General features: G+C 37.8%; 1 protein-coding gene across 12 annotated transcripts in view; it reads right to left on the reverse strand.

The window, feature by feature from the left end:
- Positions 1-25,198, reverse strand: part of GPHN (gephyrin) — a 535,685-nt gene that overhangs the window by 5,031 nt on the left and 505,456 nt on the right. For all 12 annotated transcript variants that reach the window (XM_070377686.1, XM_070377689.1, XM_070377688.1 and 9 more), the window contains 4 exons: positions 22,263-22,350; positions 12,067-12,140; positions 7,657-7,721; positions 4,389-4,492 (listed from right to left, as the gene is read on the reverse strand). In XM_070377686.1, the coding sequence (XP_070233787.1) occupies positions 4,389-4,492; positions 7,657-7,721; positions 12,067-12,140; positions 22,263-22,350 (331 nt within the window). The remainder of the gene's footprint in view (positions 1-4,388; positions 4,493-7,656; positions 7,722-12,066; positions 12,141-22,262; positions 22,351-25,198) is intronic.

Consider the following 25,198-nt stretch of genomic DNA (forward strand, 5'->3'; position numbering starts at 1 on the left):
GAACTGCAAACTAAAACAACAATGCGATACCACTAGATAGCTACTGGAAAGGCCAAAAATCCAAAACACTGGGCACACCAAATCCTGTTGAGAATGTGGAAGAACAGGGACTCATCACTGGGGCGGGAATGCAAAATGGTACAGCTACTTTGGAAGACATTTTGGCATTTCCTACAAAACTAAATATATCTTATCATACAATCCAGTAATCATATTCCTTGGTATTTACCCAAGTGAACTGAAAGTTTATGTTCATACAAAAACTTGCACACAAATATGTTCAGCAGCTTTATTCATAACTGCCAAAACTGGAAGCAACAAAGATGCCCTTCAGTAGGTGAGTGGATAAACAGTGGCATATCCAGAGAAAGGAATATTATTCTGTGCTAAAAAGAAATGAGCTATCTAGCCATGAAAAGTCATGAAGGGAACTTAAATTCATATTACTAAGTGAAAGTAGATAATTTGAAAAGGTTACATAGTGCATGATTCCAACAATATGATATTCTGGAAAAGGCAAAACTATGGAGACAGTAAAAAGACCAAGGGTTAGTAGGGAGGGAGGAATGAACAGGCAGAGTGCAGAGGGTTTCTGGGTTGTAAGAGTGTGCGACACTACAATGGTGCGTGATATGTGCCAAGTCGCTTAGTCGTGTCCGACTCTGTGACCCCATGGGCTGTAGCCTGCCAGGCTCCTCTGTCCATAGGGTTCTCCAGGCAAGAATACTGGAGTGGGTTGTTATACCTTCCTCCAGGGGATCTTCCCAACCCAGGGGTCAATACATGTAATTGTACATTTATCAAGACCCATGGAATACACAACAGCAAGACTGAACCCTAATGTAAACTATGGACTTTGGGGGATAATGAATGTGTCACTACAGGTTCACTGATTGTAACAAACGTACCACTGTGGTACAGGACGTCAACAGTCGGGGAGATTGTGTGTGTGTATGTTGTGTGTGTGTGTGTGTATGTGTATGTGTGTGTGTGTGTATGTATGTATGGGGTGGGGAGGAGAATACAGGAACTCTTTGAACTTTCTGCTTAATTTTGCTGTGAACCTGGATGTGCTATAAAAAACAAAATTTGTTAGTTAAAAAAGGGGAGAATATTTTGTCCTTCCTCTTTGTCCTGTCCATCTTTTAGAGAAGTGACCTCAAAGAATTATCTAGCATAGTAAGTAATTAATGTAAATATAGTATAATAAAGTTTTTATGGATCCATTTATATGGTATAAAAGGGTACAAAGAAGTAAATAATCAGCCTTCTTAGGGACACCGGGAAAGGATTCACAGAGGGCATGATGATGCCTGAGTCTTATGATTAAGGAATTTTCTAAGCTGAGAAAAGAGAAGGTGGTGGTTGGGAGAGACCCTCGTAGGAAGGCCATCTCATGCTCATCCTGGAGACAGTAAAAAGCTTGGTATGGTGAGAATGCAGGATGGGAAGTAGATAACACTGGAGGGAAAACAAGCCTTGGGATGGAGGGCCTCCTATGCTCACTTGAGTGTCTGAATTTAACCCTGGGGTCATGGGAAACACTGAAGAATTTTAATTGGAGGTGCTGACAATGATTAGTTAGACAGAAAAGGGATTTAAAAGCAGGCAAGATTAGAGGAAGAGAAAACATCAAATGTTGGTGCCATTATTCAAATCAGGTTTATTTGGCTACAAAACACAGTGGATGCGGACGGTGGAGGGGACATTAGGAGAACAGTGAAGATCTGGAAGGCTGGAGTAAGGAATGGAAAAAGCTGATCCACAAGATATAAAAGGTTCTTTAGGGGGAATTTTGGCCCCTCCTGAGATTTGTAAATTGGAAGTGATAACTCGAAAAGATGTACACTCTTCTCCAGTTGTACTCAGTGCCCTGGGAATAAAAGTGAAGGACAAAAAGGGAAAACTGATTCAACTTTGTGGATTCTTAGAGTGATCGTAGTAGAAGGAAGGAGAGGCAAAAAAAAAACAAACAAAAAAAACTGAGGGTGTTAGAAAAAGTTGAAGTGATACACCATAGGATTTAGGCTGGAGAAAAGGGTTAAATCCAGAAGGGGCTTATGGACTGAGGAAAAAGGGTGAGGTGTTTAAATTCTTTTATATCTACTGGTAGATAACTTGTCATTGTTCTTGAACTGTATACCAGAGTTGGTGAGTTTTGAGATGGAGTGCTTCATGGCATTGAAAAGGACAGGCATGTGAGCGGCTGAAGCAAAACTAAAATTATCAAGAATTATGGAAATAAAGCAACTGATGATAAGAGGTCAGGCACAAAAGAAGACTTTTAGATAACTGTCGAAACCCGAATGTGTTTGGAACGTTTGGTGGTGATAATATGGGAAGGTGAAAGCTCCAGGAGACTCGGGGGGGAGAGGTTGGACTAATTGCTGCACAGACTAGAGAAGAGAGTTTGTGAGAAAACAGATAACAAAAGGGGATTCTATTTGAGTGGAGGCCCCAGGTGACATGCTCTAGGCCCTGGCTGATACTGAGGGCCTGGACTCTGCTTGAGTCTTGTCAAAGCTTCCAAAGAGTGGTTTTAAAGGACCTTGACACTACCTCTTAAAAGTACTAGAGAAGTTATAAGCACTGATTTCATTAGTCTAAAAGACAGGGGCTTAAGCTCGTTTGCCCCACAAATCATCTGAAATTTATCATGTAACATTAAAATTCTTATGCATGCTGGTACAGATCAGTTTCAACTTCATTTCCCCAAAGTTTCTATAACCTACTTATAATTTTCATCTCCTAGTAATAATAAAACTGGCTTATACTTCTTATAAATCATAGATAGTTCTATCATTTTCAATTTCTGTTTTAAATCAAACTACAGGCCATAATATTCTCACATAATAGGCATTCAATTATATCTTGTGAAGATCAATGACTAACCTTTTTTAAAAGCTGAATAATGTTCCATTGTACACATATACATCATTTTCCTTATCTGTTCATCTGTTGTTGGAAATTTGGGTTGCTTCCTTATGTTTGCTATCGAGGATAATGCTACAATGAATGGTGGGCTGCAAATATCTCTTTGAGATCCTGATTTCCATTCTTTTGGACATATATCCAAAAGTGAGACTGCTGGATCATATGGTAGTTTTACTTTTAATTTTTGAGGAAACTCCATACTGTTTGCCATGAGGCAACATGGATATACCTAGAGGACATCATACCGAGTGAAATAAGCTAGTTACAAAAGTACTGCCAGATTCCACTTACAGGAAGTATCTAAAACAGACTCACAGAGGCGAAGGATAGAACAGTGGTTGTCAGGAGCTGAAGGATGGAGGAAATGGGAAACTGTTGCTTAATGGATATACAGTTTCTGTTATGCAAGGTGAATTAGCTCTAAGGGATCTGCTGTACAGTATATTATCTATAGTTACGTGGTACTGTGCATTTTAAGGTCCTTTAAGAGGATAGTTTTCACATTAAATGCTCTTACCATGAAACAAATCAAAGAACATAAGGGCATTTCTGGAGGCAATGGACGTTGTTTAGTATCTTGACTGTGGTGATGGTATCATGCATGTTTGTGTTTGTCCAAATTTTTCAAAATGTCTACATTAAATATGTGCAACTTGTACATATAAATTATACCTCAGTAAATCTTAAAAGAAAGAAAAGCACTGGCTTAGGATTAGTTTAAATTGCCAGGAAAATTGTTCATTAGTTACACAGAAACTATATTACATAGTTAGTTGACTAGTAGTAAATCAAGTTGAAGTTAGTGTGGTGAGAAGGGGACTGTAATTTCTGACTGACTTTTACTGCAGGTATAACTCCTCAGCCTTAGTAGTCCTTTTCCAAACAAGATGGTCACCCTCTCCTTCTTTTTCTCTTTCTAGTCCTTTGACTGTCTTTTTCTGAACTGTTTAAAATTGATCAGTGGGGTCACAGAAAAAGTGATCAAATAAATTGCTATTCTCTGTAAGTTTACCTAGGGAAAAGGGAATTTTTATCCCTCCTTCCATAGGGTTTAGTATTAGTTTAGTATTCTATTGACCATTTTGTCATTACATATCCATTCCTAAATGGACTTCTAGCTGAAGAAAATTATTCCCTTTAGGAGTCGTGGAATAATGTGGGAAGGGAATAAAGGGGACTCCTTTCCCTTTGTTTTCTATCATGAAGAGAGGTATATAATCATATTTTCCCTCAAAATTGACTCAATGAACATGAGTTTGAGCAAGCTCTAGGAGATGGTGAAGGACAGGAAAGCCTGGTATGCTACAGAGGGTCGCACAGAGTAGGTGATGACTGAATGACTGAATAACAACAACAACATAAAATTCTAGATGTTTGCTTTGGGCAGTTAAAAAATCATATCCTTATTTGTTATTAGGCTTCAGTTTTGGTTTCTGGTCATTAGCAAACATTACCCTGGCTTTGATGATGGTTGGCCGAGGATCCAAGATGCCTTGCATCTTTCTCAGCGCAGGCACAACAAAGAGATTGCAGGTGACCACGGCTGACACAGGATTCCCTGGAAGTCAACCAAGCAGTTATTTATAGTATACACTAGAAATTTGCCAAAAAAATCATGAATGTCTACACGTTCAGGTATCAAAGGGAATCAAGTGACTAATCACTAGTCTTCCTCTTTTGAATCACCTTGAATCCAAAAGGATGCCAGAATAGAGCTACAGTCAACCACATGGCTGGCTGTGTGTAAACATTCGGATTTACCAGTGAAATGCGACTTCTGATGCACAGAAGCTGCTGAACACCATTTATTTTTGCTTTCCTGAGAGCCATACATTGAAGCCCTTACTAATCAGTTTGTACTTGCTATTTTTAAAATGGCATAAAATTACACAGTAATACATAATCAGTGCAAAAAAATATTAGCAAGAGGGATAAGCATAAAGAAATTTATCCATAATCCTCCCTACCCAGAAATTTCTTTAAATTAAAAAATATAAAACGAAATGATTTAAAATGTGAAGGATTTGAAGGTGAATACTGTTAGGAACTGAATTATGTTTCCCTCAAATTCATATGTTGAAGTCTTAACCCTCCAATGTGACTGTATTTGGAGATAGGACTCTTAAAGAAGTAACTAAGGTTAAATGGGCTTCCCAGGTGGCGCCAGTGGTAAGGAATCCGCCTGTCAATGCAGGAGAGGGTAGGGACATAGGTTCAATCCCTGGGTAGGGAAGATCCCCTGGAGAAGGACCTGGGAACCCACTCCAGTATTCTTGCCCGGAGAACCCCATGGACAGATGGAGCCTGGCGGGCTACAGTCCATAGGGTCGCAAACAGTCGGACACAACTAAAGCAACTTAGCACTCATGTGAAGTTCAATGAGCTTGTAAGGGTGAGGTTCTAATCCAAAAGGACCGTGTCCTCATAAAAAGAAAAAGAAACATGAGGAGTGTACACAGAAGAAAAGGTCATGTGGAGGTGTTGGGAGAAATTGGCCATCTGTAAGCAGGGAGAAAGAGCTCAACAGAAACCAACTGAGCTGGCACCTTGAGCTTAGACTTCTAGTCTCCAGAACTGTGAGAAAATATATTTCTGTTGTTTAAGCCACCCAGTCTGTGACACTCTGCTTTGGCAGCCTGAGCAGAATAATACAAATGCCAAGTTCTTTCACAGTTAAAAGAAAAATTTGAGGAATTCAATTGAACCTCTCCAAGAAGAAATCTGGGTGTGTCATGCACTTCAAAGTCAGGTAAGGTGAGCTATGAAAAAATGATTGAGTGGAGAATAACAGATTTAGTTTCTTGTGTGGTATTGTTAACTAACAAAGCTGTGTGACCCTGGCAAGAGTTCCAAACCTTTCTAGGTCTAACTTCACTTAATCACAAAATAAAAAGTTTGGACAGCATGAGTCTCAATATCCCTGTTGTTTCTAAAATTATAATTTTACTGATACTTTCATACAGTGATATGTGACTCTGTGTGTGTGTGTGTGTGTGTGTGTAGTGGGGGTAGGGAATGGCTTGTGCTTTTAGATTCCCTTGGCCTGGTTATGTGATGCTAATTTCATCATCAAAATAAAAGGCAATGGCTGGTTTAGCCTATTACTAGCTAAAACCATACCTTTAATTTTGTTCTACCTACAAAAGCAGTTAAAAAGAGATTTTTTAAAAGTTGTAAAGTGATGAGTGACACAATTATTCCAGTAGACAAAATTGTTGTTTTTCTGAGTTATTCCACAGGATAGCAGACTCTTAGTGACAATTAACTGCTTTACCTTCAATCAAAATGTAAACAGATGGAAAGTTTTCTGGGAAAGCAAAAAAAAGGAAAAAGAAAAAAAGCTCAACAATGATTACAGTATTCCTGTAATGTTACTGCTCGATAAAATTACTCTATAAAAAACGAATTGGTTGATGTAAAAAAAAGAGACTGGAAGAACCAACACCAAAAATCTGAAAATAGTGGTTATTTCGGGTAAGGGAGATTATGGATAACATTTCTTATTGTTTATCTAAGTATTTTCTAATGTTTTACAGTGAACACGTTACTAGAGTAAGTTTAAAAAGTTAAAAAAAGAACAAGTAGATACACAAGACTTGAAAAATCCGATTCTGAGTTTTCAAATCCTTGTAAAAAGAACCACTTTGCTGGTTTTACAATCTGAACATGTGAATTGTTGCTGCCCTCTTTTGGTACCTTCAGGCTGAGCATAGAAAATGTCAGAGGAGCAATCTGAAAAGTAGGCTATTTAATTGTAACTTCTTTGGCAGATAAACAACACTTTGTAATGGCAAAACAGGCTCCCACTACAACATACTTCGTAGGTCAAGTCATATCTTCTGTAGACAACATAAACAGTCTCTTCTAAGCAAAATGAAGCTAGAAAGAGGTTATCCTTTCTCTACATAATGGTGTTCAGAGTATCTAGGGCTATATTAAAGGCCTTAAGGAGCTTTATACCACAGATAAATTTTGAGAATTAAAACTTTACTTACATGTCTTCTCTCTTAATATGACAGCAATCAAACCTCTTTTATGCTTATAGATAAGGGGCTTTAAAAATGTTTTTAAAGTTCTAAAATTTTTGGCCTGCCTTTACTTTCTATCTCTGAGATTTATTAACTATAAAAAAGCAAATAAGCATTCCAAAGCCACCAGACTTGTACATCTGAAAGGAATAAGTAGGTTATTTTTGGAAGGAATCTATGCCAAAAAATAGAGAATGGAACATTGCTTACAGATCAGAGGATAATATTAGAAGTTGAAAAAATAACAAGTAGATGCAATGTTGTATTTCCGTTGTTGCTGTTGTTCTAGTATCTGCAGGGGTGATTCAAGGCCCTTTGAGCACAAAACTCTAGTTGTGGGAGATGATTATATTGCTAACTTTGACCAGTTTCCTGTAAGTGCCCCAGAAAGATGTAGTAACAGGTAACACTTATCATCTTAGGGTCTGAATTGTGCTTTGAAAGGTACTATCTAATTTGACTTTTGCACAAACCCTATGAAGCATATATTTGCCCTATTTTATACATGAAGAAATAGCTTCAGAGAGATTATGTGATTTGTTCAAGGTCATACAGTAGGCAAAGCTGGGGCTTGAGCCCAGGTCTTTCAGATTCCAAATCATGTGCTCTGATAGGGGACTGGTCACCTGGGGCACAAAAAGATTTTGGTTATTTTTCCAGAAAAAGCAAAAGAAAGTATTTAAGTTATTCTTACCTGGTAGTGCAAAGATTATTTTTCTTACACCATCAATATCTAAAGTTGCAAATGTCGTTGGCAGGCTAGAAGAAAAAGAGAGGATATTTGTTAGTGACTGCTAAGCACTTTGATGAGTAAATTAAATACTGCAGTTTTCTTGTTATATGGTCCTTCACACAGATCACTTACTCTCTAAAAATACTTTTCTGTTGACTCTCCTTTAAACCTTTATAACCTGCAGTGAAGCACAATTAAATTAATTTGTTTTTAGCATTTTCTGTTTTTAACCAACGCTTCCTGGTTTTCTGTAGTTTACTTTCTTTCCTTCTTGCCAGTGCCAAACAAGTGTATCCCAACCCCAGTTTCTCTAGCCCTTTAGTTTAACAATTTCGAATGCGTTTATTTCCTGCTGACCAGTAACAATCATTCTTTTTATCAGACGACTATCTGGTAAGACATGTCTATCAGATAACCGCCTATTGTTGAAGATGAGTATTTCTCAGCCCTTTAAGACTATACTCAGCAATAAACATAAAAGCTTCCCTATGAAGGGAATTTTTTGAAACATCAAAACAAAATATCACGACTAGAACAAAATTAAAGCAATAATGATTTTTAAAGTTTATTTTTTAATTAATTTATTTTAATTGGAGGTTAATTACTTTACAATATTGTGGTGGTTTTTTCCATACATTGACATGAATCAGCCACGGGTGTACGTGTGTCCCCCTGTCCTGAAACCCTTCCCACCTCCCTCCCCATCCCATCCCTCTGGGTTGTCCCAGTGCATCAGCTTTGAGTGCCCTTAAAGCAATAATAATTTTAAAACATTCTCAAATTATGTTTCCTTAAGGGTCTGACAGGAATCCTCATCACAGGGGTGTGGGAAGGGGTGTCAGTGGCATGAAGGCGGAGGGCAGTAAATAAGAGTGATTTTTTTTTTTCCTATAGACTACCCTTCACACAGACTCTCAGCTAAAATTTTTATTATATAAATGAAACTTGAATGATGCAAAATTTTAGGGAATGCTGAAATTTCCACATTATTAAAAATACTACCCAAACTGTTTTCCTTTTTACTATTTTCACTGATGAGCTGAATGAGAAAAGGATCACTCACGCACAACCTTTTGCAGCAATACGATGAACATTAACATTTTTGATGAATCGCAGCCATCATTATTAACCAATTCTACTCTGCTATGATACAGTGATATTGGGTTTAATACCACAATATTAAACCATAACACAACAGCATACACTGCAGTGTTTCTACAGTTCTTGCTTCTGCTTTTTCTCCCCCTAGTGTTTTATTTTTCTGGGGTCCCCTTCATATGAGACTGCCATCATCTTGACCCTTAAAGCTGGCCTTAGGTTTGGGAACCAGAGAGTAGTAATAGCTATATTGTTAGAATGATAACAATAATAATAATAATAGAAACCACCACTTTTGGATATCTAAGCACTATATCCATTATTTCATTTAATTCTTAAAAAAATCCTATGAGGTGACAATTATTATTCCATTATAGATGATGAAAATGAGACTCAGAGGTTAAGCGATTTAGCCAAAATCACTCAGACACAAAATGGAGAAACAAAGATTTGAACCAAGGTTTTTCTAACATTATGGTTCATAATTAGATAAGGCTCTCATAGGGTATGCTATTAAGTGTTACTATATTGGTTTCATAACATCTATTTTTGGCTACTGAGGCCTTCCTTTTTTGCTTACTTCCTGATTCTTTGGTGTATTTTAGAAAACAGAGATTAGACTGCCTTATCTATTTATAGATACGTTATTTGGCGATTATTGTTACTGTGTGATGAAAATAATTTCCAAGGTACATTTTGACTACAGCTATGTTCACTGCAGATGACCCATAAAAACCGTGATTGGTAGATCTGGTTGATAATATTCCAAATGCTTTTTGAGTATCTCTTTGTCTAAAATGAAAGAGGTTAATTGCATTCTGAATGCACTGTATGTGGGAAGAGCAAAGCTAAATTGTTCTTCAGCATTTTATATTTCTTCTTGTTCTACTATTAAGTAGCAATTACTTTAAATTCTTATCTTCAGACAGTATAAAATTCTGGCCAATTAAAGGAAGCCCATTTAAAGTTCTAAACCACTTTTTTATAGCAAACTAAAACACCAAGAGTGAGGAGGGAACACATGACACCTTCCCTCTATGTATTTAAAGCTACTTTAAATCATCTTTTGAATCTTGCAGACAGGTACTGTGATTTCTCTAAAGATATTCATTTTTAAAAGATTCCATTATAATAAAACATTGTGTAATTGTGCACTGCTATCGTGTCTTATGGCTAGACTATGAAGTTTCTGTTTAGGATCTGGAAAGCTATTGCCTTAAAACTCAACACCTGTTGTTCTTTTCCCTCTTGAGATCAGAATGTAACAGCTTTTAAACTTTAAGGCAAGAGAATAAATAGTAGGAACTGATGAACTCCTACAGCTGAAGTGAATGGTAATAACAGATTAAAAATAAAATGAGTATTTATTATATATCATAGGTGCTGAGATTAATTTAAATAATAGATATTACACAAAATTTCTCCCCTAGAGGTGAGGGCAAGTAATGTCAGCTTCTTTCTCACTGTAGAGAAATAATCAATTCAATTTTTGCAGTTAGTGAGAAGTACATTGACATACTCATGGGATGTTCTCTGTATTCTAATCATATTAGTACTGCCCATGGGGACAGGAATTTTAAAAAGTCTGTGTGTACTCATAGCATAAAGATATTTGCTTAAGACAAAATATTCTTAGTAAGAATGATCCCAATCCAACAGCTTCAATAGTAAAAAGGTCCTGTCAGTGGTGGCCATATTGGAGCAACTACAGAAATACAACACTAAGAATTCTGAATTCTGTTAGATTTTGGAAAGGCTTTAGGGATTATCTTAACTTGATACTTAAACATAAAGCCCAATCCCTGTCTTAGAACTGACATGAGGTGCCCAATAAATCAGGGAGACCAGGAGGGCTGGCTTGACACTTAAAAAAGGCTTCTTTCTAGAAATTTCTGCCATTTCCTGACTATTTCTGCTATCACAGCTCACTTGTAATAACTGGTAGGTCCCACCTCTACTCTCAGGGTTCACATGAACACCCATCAGAGTATAACCCTGAACTAAAGCATCATCTCTGTTGTCCCAGATAGCAAGGAGGTGTGCGGAAATGCTCACCCACACACTGAGGCATTTCAACACTGTTTTTATGTTTATGTATCACAGACTTAGAGAGCAGCAGTGGTCTGAACAGACAGGCTATTGCTTAAATACATGGCCACACACATTTTATCACCACCAATGTTTGCATTCTTTGAGGATTTATAATGGATCACAAAACCTGTAGCCACTCCTCAGGGAGTTATTAATTTTTAGGAGATATGCAAGATCTAGGTATGTGTTTACTTTTTTTTCCTCTTTGGAGGTAGTAAGCATTATGAAGTACTATTGATGAAGTATTCTTGCAAAGAAAAAAAGTGAATCTGAATCTAATCAAACTTTTAGATCTAACTTCTAGTGTACAGAATATACTGGAGAGAGAGAGAAACAAGTCAACCACCACCACAAGGAAGTAATCAGCCAAACCTATTCACAAGGACAAAGGATTCAGTTTTTGTAACAAGTCAATGGCATACCAAAAATGCGGGAGCGGGGGCGGGTATTAAATGTTCTTATTTAATACAGAGTCAACAACCCAATACACTGAGTAGACCTAACTCAAATCCTAATTCAAATAAAACATACATAAGAAGGCATACTCTTTCTTGACATTCGGGCGACTTTTCAAATATGATTGGGGAATTAGATGATATTCAGGTGTTCTTATTTATTTTTTTAGGTGAGATAATACCATTGTGATTATATAAGATAATACTGCTGTTGTTATTATTAATATTTGAGATGTATACTAAAATGCCATGTCTAGAATTTGTTTTAAAACAATCTAACCCTCTGTTCTCTGAAAAAGGTAAAGGAAGGGATTGATAAAACAATTAAGGAGAAATGTTGATAATTACTGAAGCTGGGTTATGGGGTATACGGGGTTTCATTATACTCTCTGCTTTTGTATATGTTTGAGAATTTTCATACTAAAATGTTTTTAAGTGAGAGAAAGAGACGAAAAAGAGAAGGAAGGAACTAGACATGGGAATTAAAAGGAGAAAAGGTTTGGAAAGTTGCTTTGCTTCTTTTTAAACCAGATTCAGTGTTTAATAAAGAAGATGAATTCCCATTTCAGATAGGATATATACTTTTTCAAAGAACTTTAATACTGTAACATTCCTTTATTAGAATAAATAATCCATAATAGAAAATAATAGGAAAGCATTTAAAAACTTTGTTAGTCAAAGCAAGCCAAACCAACCCATATATTAGATAACAAGATTATTTTCATACCCTGGTTTCATAAAAACCCTGCCAAAATGGATCTGGGCATGAAGATCAATGTCCAGCACCTGCTTGAGATAGTCCTGCAAATATGAAAAATAATCACTTTACTTTCAAACATTTCAATATCAGACTTTCAGACTTTAAATGAAAAAAAAATGTATAAGATTGAAATGAAAAGAAACATCTATTTTAGTGAAGTTGATTTATGACAACTATTTCTTCATTCCTCATTCAGTAAATATTTATCAAGTATAATATATGTATGCTGAATATCAATCAATATACAGGGAGATGCAGCCTTGAACAAAAAAGGCAATGTTCCTTCCCTCATAGAAAGAACATTCCAATAGGAGTAGTTAGAGAGTACACCAAAGAACCACATTAACATACAAATTATTACTTGATAGGCTCTTGTCTCTCTTTTAGGATAGAATTTTGTCTGAGAAAGGATGTTAATAAATATGGCTTAAGAAGTTGTGCTTGGGCAGGGAAGCTATGTGTATGCATCCCATGCTGCTCTGCTTAATGAGCTTGAACTAATGTGCATTCCTTGAGGAGAGACTTGGACATTCACCCAAGATTCAGTTCAGTTCAGTTCAGTTCAGTCGTTCAGTCGTGTCCGACTCTTTGCGACCCGATGAATCACAGCACGCCAGGCCTCCCTGTCTATCACCAACCCCTGGAGTTCACTAAAACTTATGTCCATCCAGCCATCTCATCCTCTGTCATCCCCTTCTCCTCCTGCCCCCAATCCCTCCCAGCATCAGGGTCTTTTCCAATGATTTAACTCTTCGCATGAGGTGGCCAAAGTATTGGAGTTTACCCAAGATTCAGTTCAGTTCAGGTCAGCTGCTCAGTCGTGTCCGACTCTTTGCGATCCCATGAATCGCAGCATGCCAGGCCTCCCTGTCTATCACCAACTCCTAGAGTTCACTCAGACTCACAATCATCGAGTCAGTGATGCCACCCAGCCATCTCATCCTCTGTCGTCCCCTTCTCCTCCTGCCCCCAATCGCTCCCAGCATCAGAGTCTTTTCCAATGAGTCAACTCTTTGCATGAGGTGGCCAAAGTACTGGAGTTTCAGCTTCAGCATCATTCCTTCCAAAGAAATCCCAGGGCTGATCTCCTTCAGAATGGACTGGTTGGATCTCCTTGCAGTCCAAGGGACTCTCAAGAGTCTTCTCCAACACCACAGTTCAAAAGCATCAATTCTTTGGGGCTCAGCTTTCTTCACAGTCCCAAGATTACCGAGTCTAAATAAGTCAACTAAAAACTTAGGGAGGGAGCTCTAAACAGAAAGTCAAGGGAGTTTAATTGCTCCACCTTCATATTCTGCGACTACAAACACAACCAACCTAAGGTTATGATCAACCCAGAGCAATCTGACAAAACCTGATCTTCGGAAAGGAAAGGCAACAGTGTCTTGTAGTTGGTTTTGTAGATATAAAGAAAAAAATAGCAGTTTAAAAAATTTCTCCAAAGTAATACAACTTCTGTTACTGAGTTTCCTGCTCACTAATTCAAGAGAGTCTAGTATCCTACTAAAATATTAAATATTTCACAAGTTATGAGACACTTTATTTTTCAAAGCTATTTCCTTCTCTCCATCTTCTCAGCCAACATCATCTCACCTGAATTACTGAAACAGGCCTCTCTGCCAATTCTCCAATTCATTCCCTCGACAGTAGTGAGAAAGACAAATCTGATCAAATCACCATATAACACTTCAACAACTCCATGGTCTCCAGAAATAAATCTCATCTTTTAAATGATCATAGCTAGGATTCTTGTATTGATATTTTCTAGCCTTCTTTTGCCAATCATTGCTCTTATCAGGCAATCTGTTTCCCACCAGCCCCATTCCTCTTCCTCAGTCTCTTTCAACATTCCTACAAGTCTATATTGCTGTCAGTTATCACACTTTCTTGCCTCAAATCAAAAAGCAGAGACATTGCTTTGTCAACAAAGGTCCGTCTAGTTAATGCTATGTTTTTTCCAGTAGTCATGTATGGATGTGAGAGTTGGACTATAAAGAAAGCTGAGTGCTGAAGAATTGATGCTTTTGAACTGTGGTGTTGGAGAAGACTCTTGAGAGTCCCTTGGACTGCAAGGAGATCCAACCAGTCCATCCTAATGGAGATCTGTCCTGGGTGTTCATTGGTAGGACTGATGTTGAAGCTGAAACTCCAGTACTTTGGACACCTGATGCGGAGAGCTGACTCATTTGAAAAGATCCTGATGCTGGGAAAGATTGAGGCCAGGAGGAGAAGGGGACGACAGAGGATGAGATGGTTGGATGGCATCATCGACTCGATGGACATGGGTTTGGGCAGACTCTGGGAGTTGGTGATGGACAGGAAGGCCTAGTGTGCTGCAGTTCATGGGTTGCAAAGAGTCAGACACGACTGAGCAACTGAACTGAACTATGTATCAGGAATTCTATTTGTGTTAGAGACTCACTAGTGAACCAAACAGACAAGGTCCCTGGCACAAAGATGTCCTGTTATAGTTTACTGGTGGGGGAGACAGCCTAAAACAAACAAACCAGTGAGGAATATACTCTGAAGGAAAAAAGCAGGTGCTAGGATAGAGAACAGTGGTGTGAAGTGGAGAATAAGGAAAGACCGCTTTAAAACAGGTGGTGAGGATGAGGAGGACTCAGTCATGAGAAGGGTGGAGGGACAAGATTCCAGGCAGAGAAAAGTATATACAAAAGCTTCTAGAGCAGTAAAGAGTGTGTCTAGAACTGAAAAGACAATGGAAGGTAGTGAATGAGCAAGGGAAAGGCATAAGGGGAGGCTGAAGAGACAGGCAGAGGCCATACATGCAGGGCTCTCTAAGGATAATGATACAGACTTTGGAAAGCATATACACTCATTACATATTTGCTAAATGAATGAAAGTATTTTATTTTTCTTGGAAAAAAATCATCTCTGTTGTAAAAAATGCCCCTTTTCAATTCTGCTTTGAACATGAAATGCTTCATGTTTCTTGTGACAGAAAGCTTGTACCAGACATAGCAATAAAGCCTGAGAATCATCACTGCTCTTGTTTTTTCTATCTCCAGAAACAGCAAGGATCTCTGATGTTCTGAAAGCTAGATCCAGATATGAAGAAGAAACACGAATGAATGAAGGAGACTGGTCTTTCACTCAATTTAAGCAAGAACAAACAATGTCAGAAAAATTGTGAAAGACTTGAAATGGGTAAAAAAGATTATCTGGTGTCCAAATAACCTTCTGGGTTATTTGTGCCTTTCGCTATCTTTGAGCTATTCTACAAAAATTAATCTGCAGAAAAATAATAGTGAACATGATTAGTATCCAAAGAAATAAAAATTAATTCTGTCAGTAGAGTTGTAATTGACTATTCTCCTCCAGATATAGAACAATTTTATATCTATTAGAAAACTGATTTCAGCATTTTGGACTACCTGTGTCTGTGTTTTTTGAATTCTTAGAATCAGTTGTAATATCTTACTAGTTCCTTCACTGATGAATGAGTTAAATAAAATCTTTGACACATGTTAATTTTATAAAATATGTATTTATGAGATTCATGATTTTATCTTTAAAAAACTATACCTTAACGATTCTGAAGGCTCCACAGAGACGCCATATTGATTTATCTGACAAAGCCAAGTAAAGTCGATTGTCAGAAAAGTGTACTTTATGGGTGGTTTAAACATGGATACATTTTTCCTTGGTTTCTGCAGTGAATGCCAAGCAGCAATAAAACTTGAAAACTGCTAAATGCTGGTTTCTCTACTTTGGCCTCCTCTATTGATTTTGGTTCTATTTGTGTTTCTGTGCATGGTCATTAAGGTAGTCCCCCTTGTAGCAGCAGTGACTGAGAATTTGGTTTTATGATCTCACCATTTGGTGACTCCTATAAATGGATGATTGAAATCTATTCTCTGTTGGGTAAGAGGAGGCAGAAAATCTGGTTTGTTGGTTTTGTGAGTTTATTTGTCTTACTGTCATTTTGAACCTAAATCAATGAAGAATTTTTCCTTCCTCTGGGAAGGAAAATAGTTCTTTATTTGTAGACTGAGTAGTTTTTTGTTTGTCTCTGTGTTTACTCTTACTGTGTCACTGAAATTGTAGAGATGAAGCTATATATTCTTTACGTGGTTGTGTGACTATGTGTCTGATCCAGAAAGCCATTTATCTTGCTTTGAGAGTGTGAAATGTTTTCCTACTTCTGGAGGATATTCATAAATTATATGACTGTAAGACCACCATGCAAAGTGGGCCTTTCTCAGGGCACACTGCAGATTCAGGGTGTCCCCTACCTGTCTCTGCCCCTGGTGAGAGCAACACGAGAGCCTCTCATTCCCAACTCTGGTTTCACTAGGACTTGGAGAGAAGAGACCTGACCACAGGCCCACAATAAACTTTGCTTTGCCAGAGGGGAGAAAAACCAACATACCAAAACACTTCTATTGTCTCTTAAATCAAATCTAATTGATTTAGAGAGATTAAGTACTTACATAAATAGAATATTCCTAAAATTCCTAATTATTCAGATAATAAGAAAATTTATAATATTTTAAATATGCTATGCTAAAAAAATATTCTTCTTACAATTTCAAGAATCAAAGTTCACGCAGTTAAGGTAAATCTTTGGCAAATGAGACTAGCTTATTATTTTGGTTAATAAGTAAATCCAGCCATGCTCTTTCTCTTATTTATCAATATTAAGTAGGCAAATGCATTTTATTTTGTCCGGGTTTGTTTTTTCCTAAAATTATATAGATTAATTCATCAAAGAAGCTAATGTAATTCTTATATAAAACCTAAAATTTGGTTCAATGAAATTGAATCATTATTCTGACAAACTTTTAATTTCAATAGTAATTATGTTTGTAGAATGTCAGCTTGAAAATAATTTTCAAGATCTTTAAGTAATTTAAAATCTTGAAGTTATTAAATTGGTTAATTAATGAACAATCATGGGAAACCTAGATGATTTCTAAGTAAGATAGAACACTGGATCACTGTTTACTAACCATAACTTTAAGCTAATGTACTTTGCCTATTATTTTAATATGCCATAGGAGGATATACCTTTGGGTTATGTTAATAAATATGTTTTCATTTTTGCTCCATTAAGAAGGTTAAAAAGGGGAGGTGTCTGCTCTACAAAGCTGTATTCTGTGTGTATATGAACTTGGCTAGTCTGCTAAAATGGTTACATGTGATTTGTCAATTATCTATGTCCCCTAGTTTTCACTATGAGATAGACATGAGTTATTTTCTTAAATGCTGGAGTAATAATGACAGACAAGTATAATTATGCATGTTCTTTCATTTTTCAAGGAAAAAAATTAAAGACATCCAATATTCAAAATATTTGGTCTTAGGACCCTTTATATTCTCTTAAATTAAAATCCATTAAGGATCCTTGAGCTTTTGTTTATGTGGCTTATGTCTATCAATGTTTACTGGGTTAGAAATAAAAACTAAGAAGTTAAAAGTATTTATTTGTTAGTTCATCTGGAAATAGCAATGACGAACTACTTCATGTTAACATAAGTAATTTATTGCTTATGCATTTTATAATTAAAAACTCTCTTTAATGTTCAGCTGAAGAGAAGTCAGGTAGATTCTCTTATTTGCTTCAGTATTCAGTCTGATGAGATCATACATCTTCCACACTGGAAAACTTGCTATTCACTCATGAGAGAAGGAAAATATAAAAGTCAGATAAAGACTTAGTTTTATTATGAGGATAGTTTTAACCTTGCAGACCTGCTTAAAGAATCTCAAGGACACTCTTGGATCTGCGGACCACTCTTAGTTCTCAAGAGTCAGGTTGTTCCAAAACATTAAAAAAAAGCATAATAAAGGATAAAAGTCTGAAAGTGACTTTGATTTGCCTTGGTTTATAATACCTGTGTTTGAAATTAAGCTGAGTATATATTAAAATTTTAGTAAGTTCAGTAAGTTTTCATGAGCTTACTTCTTGGGTTTACTGACCAATGCTTTCTCTGTGATATGTAGTGTTTTTCTTTTTGTGTAATCTGCCTTTTTGTGCTTTTTGTTTACTTTGTCTTTGATTGTTTAAGGAAATAAAAAAGCATAGCAAGCAGGTTCTCTATGCTTGTTTTCAAATATTTTATTGTTGCTTTAAAAAATTAGGTAACCAAGAACTGTTTCTTAGATATCCATGATCTTAATCAAGGGCCCATTTTATTTGGACAACTCTTTTGATTTTTCCTTCTAAAGATCAGACCAAAATATAGAAAAAAATTGCAGAATATTTTTTAAGCCTAAAACTATGTTTGAAATTTACTGCTGCTGCTGCTGCTGCTGCTGCTAAGTCGCCTCAGTCGTGTCCGACTCTGTGCGACCCCATAGACGGCAGCTCACCAGGCTCTCCCGTCCCTGGGATTCTCCAGGCAAGAACACTGGAGTGGGTTGCCATTTCCTTCTCCAATGCGTGAAAGTGAATTGTTCAGCTGTGTACATCTCTTATGCTATGCTATGCTAAGTCACTTCAGTTGTGTCCAACTCTGTGTGACTCCATTGACAGCAGCCCACCAGGCTCCCCCGTCGCTGGGATTCTCCAGGCAAGAACACTGGAGTGGGTTGCCATGTCCTTCTCCAATGCATAAAAGTGAAAATTAAAAAAAAAAAAAGAAAAGTGAAAGTGAAGTCGCTCAGTCGTGTCCAATTCTTAGCGACCCCATGGACTGCAGCCTACCAGGCTCCTCCATCCATGGGATTTTCCAGGCAAGAGTACTAGAGGTCTCCTAGAAAGTCATGAAGGTTTGTTCTTTTATTTTATAAAAAGAGACATTAGAAATAGGTTTGTTTGATGTTACCATTATAAGAATTTCATGGAAAGAAGTTACTGTTACATCTGAGAAGAGGCTCACTGTGTGCTAGGTTAGATTCAAGCAGGTAAAATGTCATTAATATAATATTTCAGAAATTATATGCTTTATGGGAAGTGTCTGGATATTTGACAATGCTTATACTGTCAATGATGTGTTTTCACCTTCAGGGACAACACTAACCAAAATTTTTTATGAAATTGTTACATACTGTATCCAAATACAGAGTCTTACTTTAATATCTTTTAATATCTATTTTCTAAGGAAAGTTCCTGTTTAACTTTGATGCTGGCCTGAAGGCACTGCTGTAAGCTATAGTAAATAGTCTGTGTCTACAACAAAGACAGATCCAGAGCACTAGGAAAAAGGACCTTCATAGGAATTTTGAACAATTGATGCTTCAAAGAATAGTCTCTAGGGTATAGACCTCTGAGGTGATACAGCTCAGGTCACTTTTATACAGTACCAGTGGACTGAGTCAGGAAACCCAGGACTCTCTAGAACGGAAGCAGAAGGTGTTAAGAAAGCGACTGCTAAGCCAAGATCTTGCAGAACAAGAAACATAGGACTAAATGAAATAAGGGAGACAAAAAAACATTTTAACAAATTGTTTCTTTGGAATACTGTTGATTAGTTTTAATATTCTACCACTATATGGCTCTAGGAGCTATACTCAAGGTGACCTATATGATTAATTAATACCTTTGGTGCTAAATAATCAGGGCAAACCTATGAGACCAGCCCTTTTTTCTAATCATGTGGGGTGAGGGAGACATTGTTAGGAAGAACTGAAAGTAAAAGTTGCTCAGTCATGTCCGACTCTTTGCAACCCCATGGACAATATAGTCCATGGAATTCTCCAGGCCAGAATACTGGAGTGGGCTGCCTTTCCCTTCTCCAGGGGATCTTCCCAACCCGGGGATCGAACCCAGGTCTCCTGCATTGCAGGCAGATTCTTTACCAGCTGAGCCACAAGGGAAGCCCAAGGAAGAATTAAGAGACTTTGAAATAGGAAGAAACAATTACTAGGTGTTCAATCTGCTGCTGCTACTGCTGCTAAGTCGCTTCAGTCGTGTCTGACTGTGCAACCCCATAGATGGCAGCCCATCAGGCTCTCCCGTCCCTGGGATTCTCCAGGCAAGAACACTGGAGTGGGTTGCCATTTCCTTCCCCAATGCATTAAAGTGAAAAATGAAGTTGCTTAGTCGTGTCCGACTCTTCACGACCCCATGGATTGCAGCCTACCAGGCTCCCCTGTCCCTGGGATTCTCCAGGCAAGAACACTGGAGTAGGTTGCCATTTCCTTCTCCAACGCATGAAAGTGAAAAGTGAAAGTGAAGTCGCTCAGTTGTGTCCGACTCTTCGTGACCCCATGGACTGCAGCCCACCAGGCTCCTCCGTCCATGGGATTTTCCAGGCAAGAGTACTGGTGTGGGTTGCCATTGCCTTGTTCAATCTAGGGTATCCTTAATGGTTATCTATATACCTTTCATTGTCTTTGAGCTATTGTACAATTCTGTAGGTGACGGAGAATTTATAGTAATGCATATAATTCCTTAGTTTTTAGGGCAAAAAGCAGATACATAAAAAATGAAAACTTTTTGAAAAGGCTTTTTTGGAGCAGGAAGAGGTGGGGCTGGGGAGATATTTTAAAGGAAGCAACTGTGAAGAGTCATTTCTCCTTGGCTGAGACGAGGTTTGGGGTCTGTGGGTCCCACATGTGGCAAGGACCCCTTCCCTCTGCTCTAAGGCTTCCAGCCTCCCCCTTGATCTCAGTGCTATTAGTATGGCCCCCAAAGAGCAAAGACCTGAGATATATGGTAACATGACAAGGACACTCTAGATGTATCCAGTGAACACTGGTGACCAGATGTGTATCTCCTTGATGCCCTGCTGCCTCTCAAGCCCCTGCCTGTTCTTTGGTATAATTCCTGGAGGCAATTAATTTGGCAGTGGCTTAAGTAAATTTCCTGCCAATTCCATAGTATCGGTGCTCATAGTAGAATTTAAGTTTAAACAAGTAAATAAATTTCTTGCATACCTGAGTTTCTGTACTTAAAATTCATGTCTGCTACATAATGCTTCTGGATCTTTCCTTGACTTACTTCCCTGTGTTTTCAGTGACTGATTTTCAGACTCAGCCCTTGGGCTAAAACAGATGTTCTCTCTCTTATACTTTTCTTTCTTTCTGCTACTGAAGTACACAGGACTTCTTTTGAGGACTAGAGTTTTCAGGCTGGCAGGAGTTTGCTGCATTGATACTTTATCTCTTTCTTCCTGGTTCTTCTCTCATCTCATTCCTGCCTCGAGGAGGTAGGAAGGACAATTATTAGCTCCTGGTGGCTCAGATGGTGAATAGTCAGCCTCCAATGCAGGAGCCCTGGGTTCAAATCCCAGGTCAGGAAGATCCCCTGGAGAAGGGAATGGGAACCCACTCTAGTATACTTGCCTAGAGAATTCCACAGACAGAGGAGCCTGGCAAGCTACAGCCCATAGGGTTACAAAGATTTGGGCACGACTGAGAAACTAACACTATGGAATACTCTGGGATGCCCAGTTCTTAAAATCGCCTTCTTAGTAAATTAAAGGATTATTGTAAGTATCTTACTACACAGAGAGTAAAATAAAGAAAACCAATATGCTTTACTATATTGGCTGTTTACCTGTGAGCAAATCCCTAGGATAAATGACATCTTTGTTAGCACTAATAAAGAAGGTTAAGATTGAGTGTTCTGTTCTTACCATAACTGAGCCACAACTGCCAAGCCTATGTTAATTATAAGCTTGCTGCCTCTTTAGAAGTCCTAGAAAAACAAACTTTTGGTCTGCCAAATGGTTACTGTCCCATAATTAAGTTCATTAGCAACCAAGAAAACTTTTACATGAAACACTCTCTAGAAATAATAAATATAAGAAATATAAGTACTTAAGTACTCTTAACCTCAGGGTCTGCTCTTATGACCCTGAGAGCTCCTCAGGTAGTTTGATGGTAATGCAAAATATTTTTTACAGCTTTGTGACAATGCAGGCCTCAGCCCCTAGGTTTTGTGATCTTGGGAGAAAATGGCAGCAATCTGCTCAAGACCTCTAGGAAACTTTGAGGGAAGACTATCCCAGCAATCTGTCTGTTATATGGAGAATACCTATTAATATTTACACTTTAACACCTTCACTGCTGGATTTAATTTGAGATGATAAGCTGTCTGACCTGACCTATTGTACTGCATCCCTTTTAGAATGCTCAGGAATTTCTGAACACCTGTGGATTTCCAGCTTCGTAGGGGTCTGGTTACGGATACAAGATGTCTACCAGACCACTGTTAATCAATCTTATGTTTCAAGAACCCCATTTTTTCATACCTTTTCCCCCATGGACACACCCCCTGATGTGATGATGACATCAGCACGACTGATACCCTCATTCAAGGCATTGAGTAAGTCATCTGGGCTGGAAAAAAAAAAATAAAGACAAATTAACACACAAGGAAAGAGTCTTATATACAGTGCCTGCTGAAAACTAAACCACCTATTCAGTGAGTAGGCATTAACGTGAGCACAGCACTAAATTCTGTATGAAGTGGGAATCAAAAAGGTCTCTTTGCAGTGGGAGCATAACTTGTTGTGAAGAAAGAAACTTGTAAGTGCAGAAGTGGTGGTTACTGGTACTTTGATGGGCTTTTTGCTCTATATAACAAGGCGGTATAAAGAGGGGACACAGTGAAGTGTAAGTGGGCTGTCTCACCCTCCCAGTTTGCCTAGGAGTATCCCGGATTTAGTTTCATGTAACATGAAAGTTACACGTTCTAGGAAATTTCAGGCATACCACCAAAATTGATCACTCTAGGTGCTAGAGACTTAGGACCCTTTAGAGGGAATATGACTTAATTTGGTTAGGCCTTAAGAAATGGGCTGATTTTTAAGTAGAGCATCATTTCATATTTTATCCAGGAGTGACAGAGGCAAGAAAAGAAACCTGAGATCTACCCAAGAGGCTCTACAAGAGACCAAATTGGGAGGTGCACAGCACAGAGGTTAAGAGTGTGAGCTCTGAACTTGGACTGCCTGAGTTTAAACCCTGGTGCTACGACCTGGGAGATGCAGAACCTTGGAAAAGTGGTAAGTTAGTTGCTTAACCATTCTTTGCCTTAGTTTTCCATCTATAAAGTGGGGATATGAGAAGGTTGTTATAAGGATTAAGTAACAGTACATATAAGTTTATGGAATAAAACCTTGTACAAAACAAGTTTTCAAGGAAGTTTGGTTGTTGTTGTTGATATTACTGGAAGTACTGAGAGAAGTTATCACACAAACATACCCAACAACCTGGCAGAGTTCAACTTTAGCATATTCGGCAGTTTTTATTTAGGAGAATATCGGTGACTAACACAGAAGAATATCACAGACTGGACCTCAAATACATTCACAGAACTATATTTGAAAAGTCCAAATGGCTCAGTAACCCAGGCCTGGTTTCAGCCTAAATAGTTCCATTTACTATTAGGTTCTCTTACTGAATCTAGACAGAACTCTCCTGCACCCCAAGCGCTGGTCTGTCCATGAGTATACTGGAGGTTGCTTGGCTCTGGTGAAGGAACTCCCAAGAAGACAAAACAATGGTAAAAGTTGAAAAATGGCTGACATGAAGTTCAATCTATGACACAGAGATCCCTTGAACTCATCCAGTTAATCGCTTATGCAGCAAAAAATACCCAGGCATTTAATGAAGGAAGGATTTATGTGTAAACATAAAAAAAAAAAAAAAAAACACTTAAAAAAAATCCCTGAAATGGATTTTGAAGTTAACTTGGTTAGGTGAACATCTTGGAAGAAATATATTCAAAATGGTGGATTCATGTTGATGTATGGCAAAACCAATATAATATTATTATATATATATTATATATAACATATATAATATATATATATATAATATATATAATAGCCTCAAATTAAAATAAATATATTTAAATTAAAAAAAATAATAAAGTATTCTTGGACTGTGTATTTTGAACAGATTTTTCATCAATCTTTTTCATTTTGCTTTAAGGAAAAAAAGCAAATTATCCCCTGTATTGAAATACTATAAGATATGAATGTGATGGATTCTTGATTACTGTATGCCCAGCACTCTGGTCCCTTTGCCTTGCTGGAACCATTAAGTTGAGCCAAATGGTTGGCCTATGGAGAAAATTGTAAAGCGTTACAAACACAGGGTGATGTGGGATGTGGTTCAGGTGAATGGACAGTGACTATTATCAACACATAATAGAATTTTGTGCTAGTATAAAGAGACATTAGCTAATTCCACCAGTTTTATCGTATTTTATTTGTAGCATGTTGACTGTACAGGGTTGTAAAGTCATTGGAAACAAAGTAGCAGTGACATACACATTGACATCTTTGTATATGGATAAAGTTCCTGGGACAGGCTAGCTGATGACTGCAAATAAACATACTCTTCTGTGATTTGTTTCCTTTTTTATTGTTTTCATATTATCTGGGAAAGATGTTTTCCTATTTTTGTAAAACTGAAGAGTCATCAACTTTCCACAGGAAATTTTCTAATTTGCAGAAGTAAACTGAAAGGACTTTTATACCAAGCAAGTCCTTACTGTAATTTATTATGTTTCAAAGAATACGCTCAATGCTGCTTTCTACTCTGAGGCTGGTGGATTCACAAGATCACTGAATCTTAGAGTTGGAAAGGTCTTTGGGGGTCACTGTGTCCAGTAGCACAGCTCTGAGCACTCTGGGACTGGTGCTTCTCTGTCTTCCTCTGCCTACCTGTTTGATCTAGTAAGAGATCATAGCTTAGAGGGATAGGCAGCAAAGTGTGGCAACTGTCAGAGGACCTGTATCTTCACTTATATTGCATGACATAACTCCACCTGTTATTTCACAATAAATCTCTGAGGCAGATCGAACAGGTATGAATCATCCCTAGTTTACAGAAAAGGAGAACGCTATTCGGAGTGGCAAAGTGGCATGTTGAGGGCTAGGTGGAGCAGTACGGGGCAGAGCTAGGATTAGAACCTCTGCCTCCTTGTCAAGTGCCTAAGTAGAGTAATTGTCTAGTTTTTTTCAGGCATATGACATGTCATAAAAGGAAATTTCTCAGCAGAATAGATGATTGTGCAAAAGCATCAAACAGAGGATGCTAAGGCAACAGGTGAGGATCTGTCTGGGGTGACAAGAAAAATGTGTGTGTGGACATGTTAGTACATTTCTGGGGAATGAAACCAACATAATTCTGAATCCTATATTCAGATGAAAACTAAGTAAGATTTGATTAAACA

The sequence above is a fragment of the Bos mutus genome, chromosome 10, assembly GCF_027580195.1.
Source record: "Bos mutus isolate GX-2022 chromosome 10, NWIPB_WYAK_1.1, whole genome shotgun sequence".
Classification (NCBI taxonomy): domain Eukaryota; kingdom Metazoa; phylum Chordata; class Mammalia; order Artiodactyla; family Bovidae; genus Bos; species Bos mutus.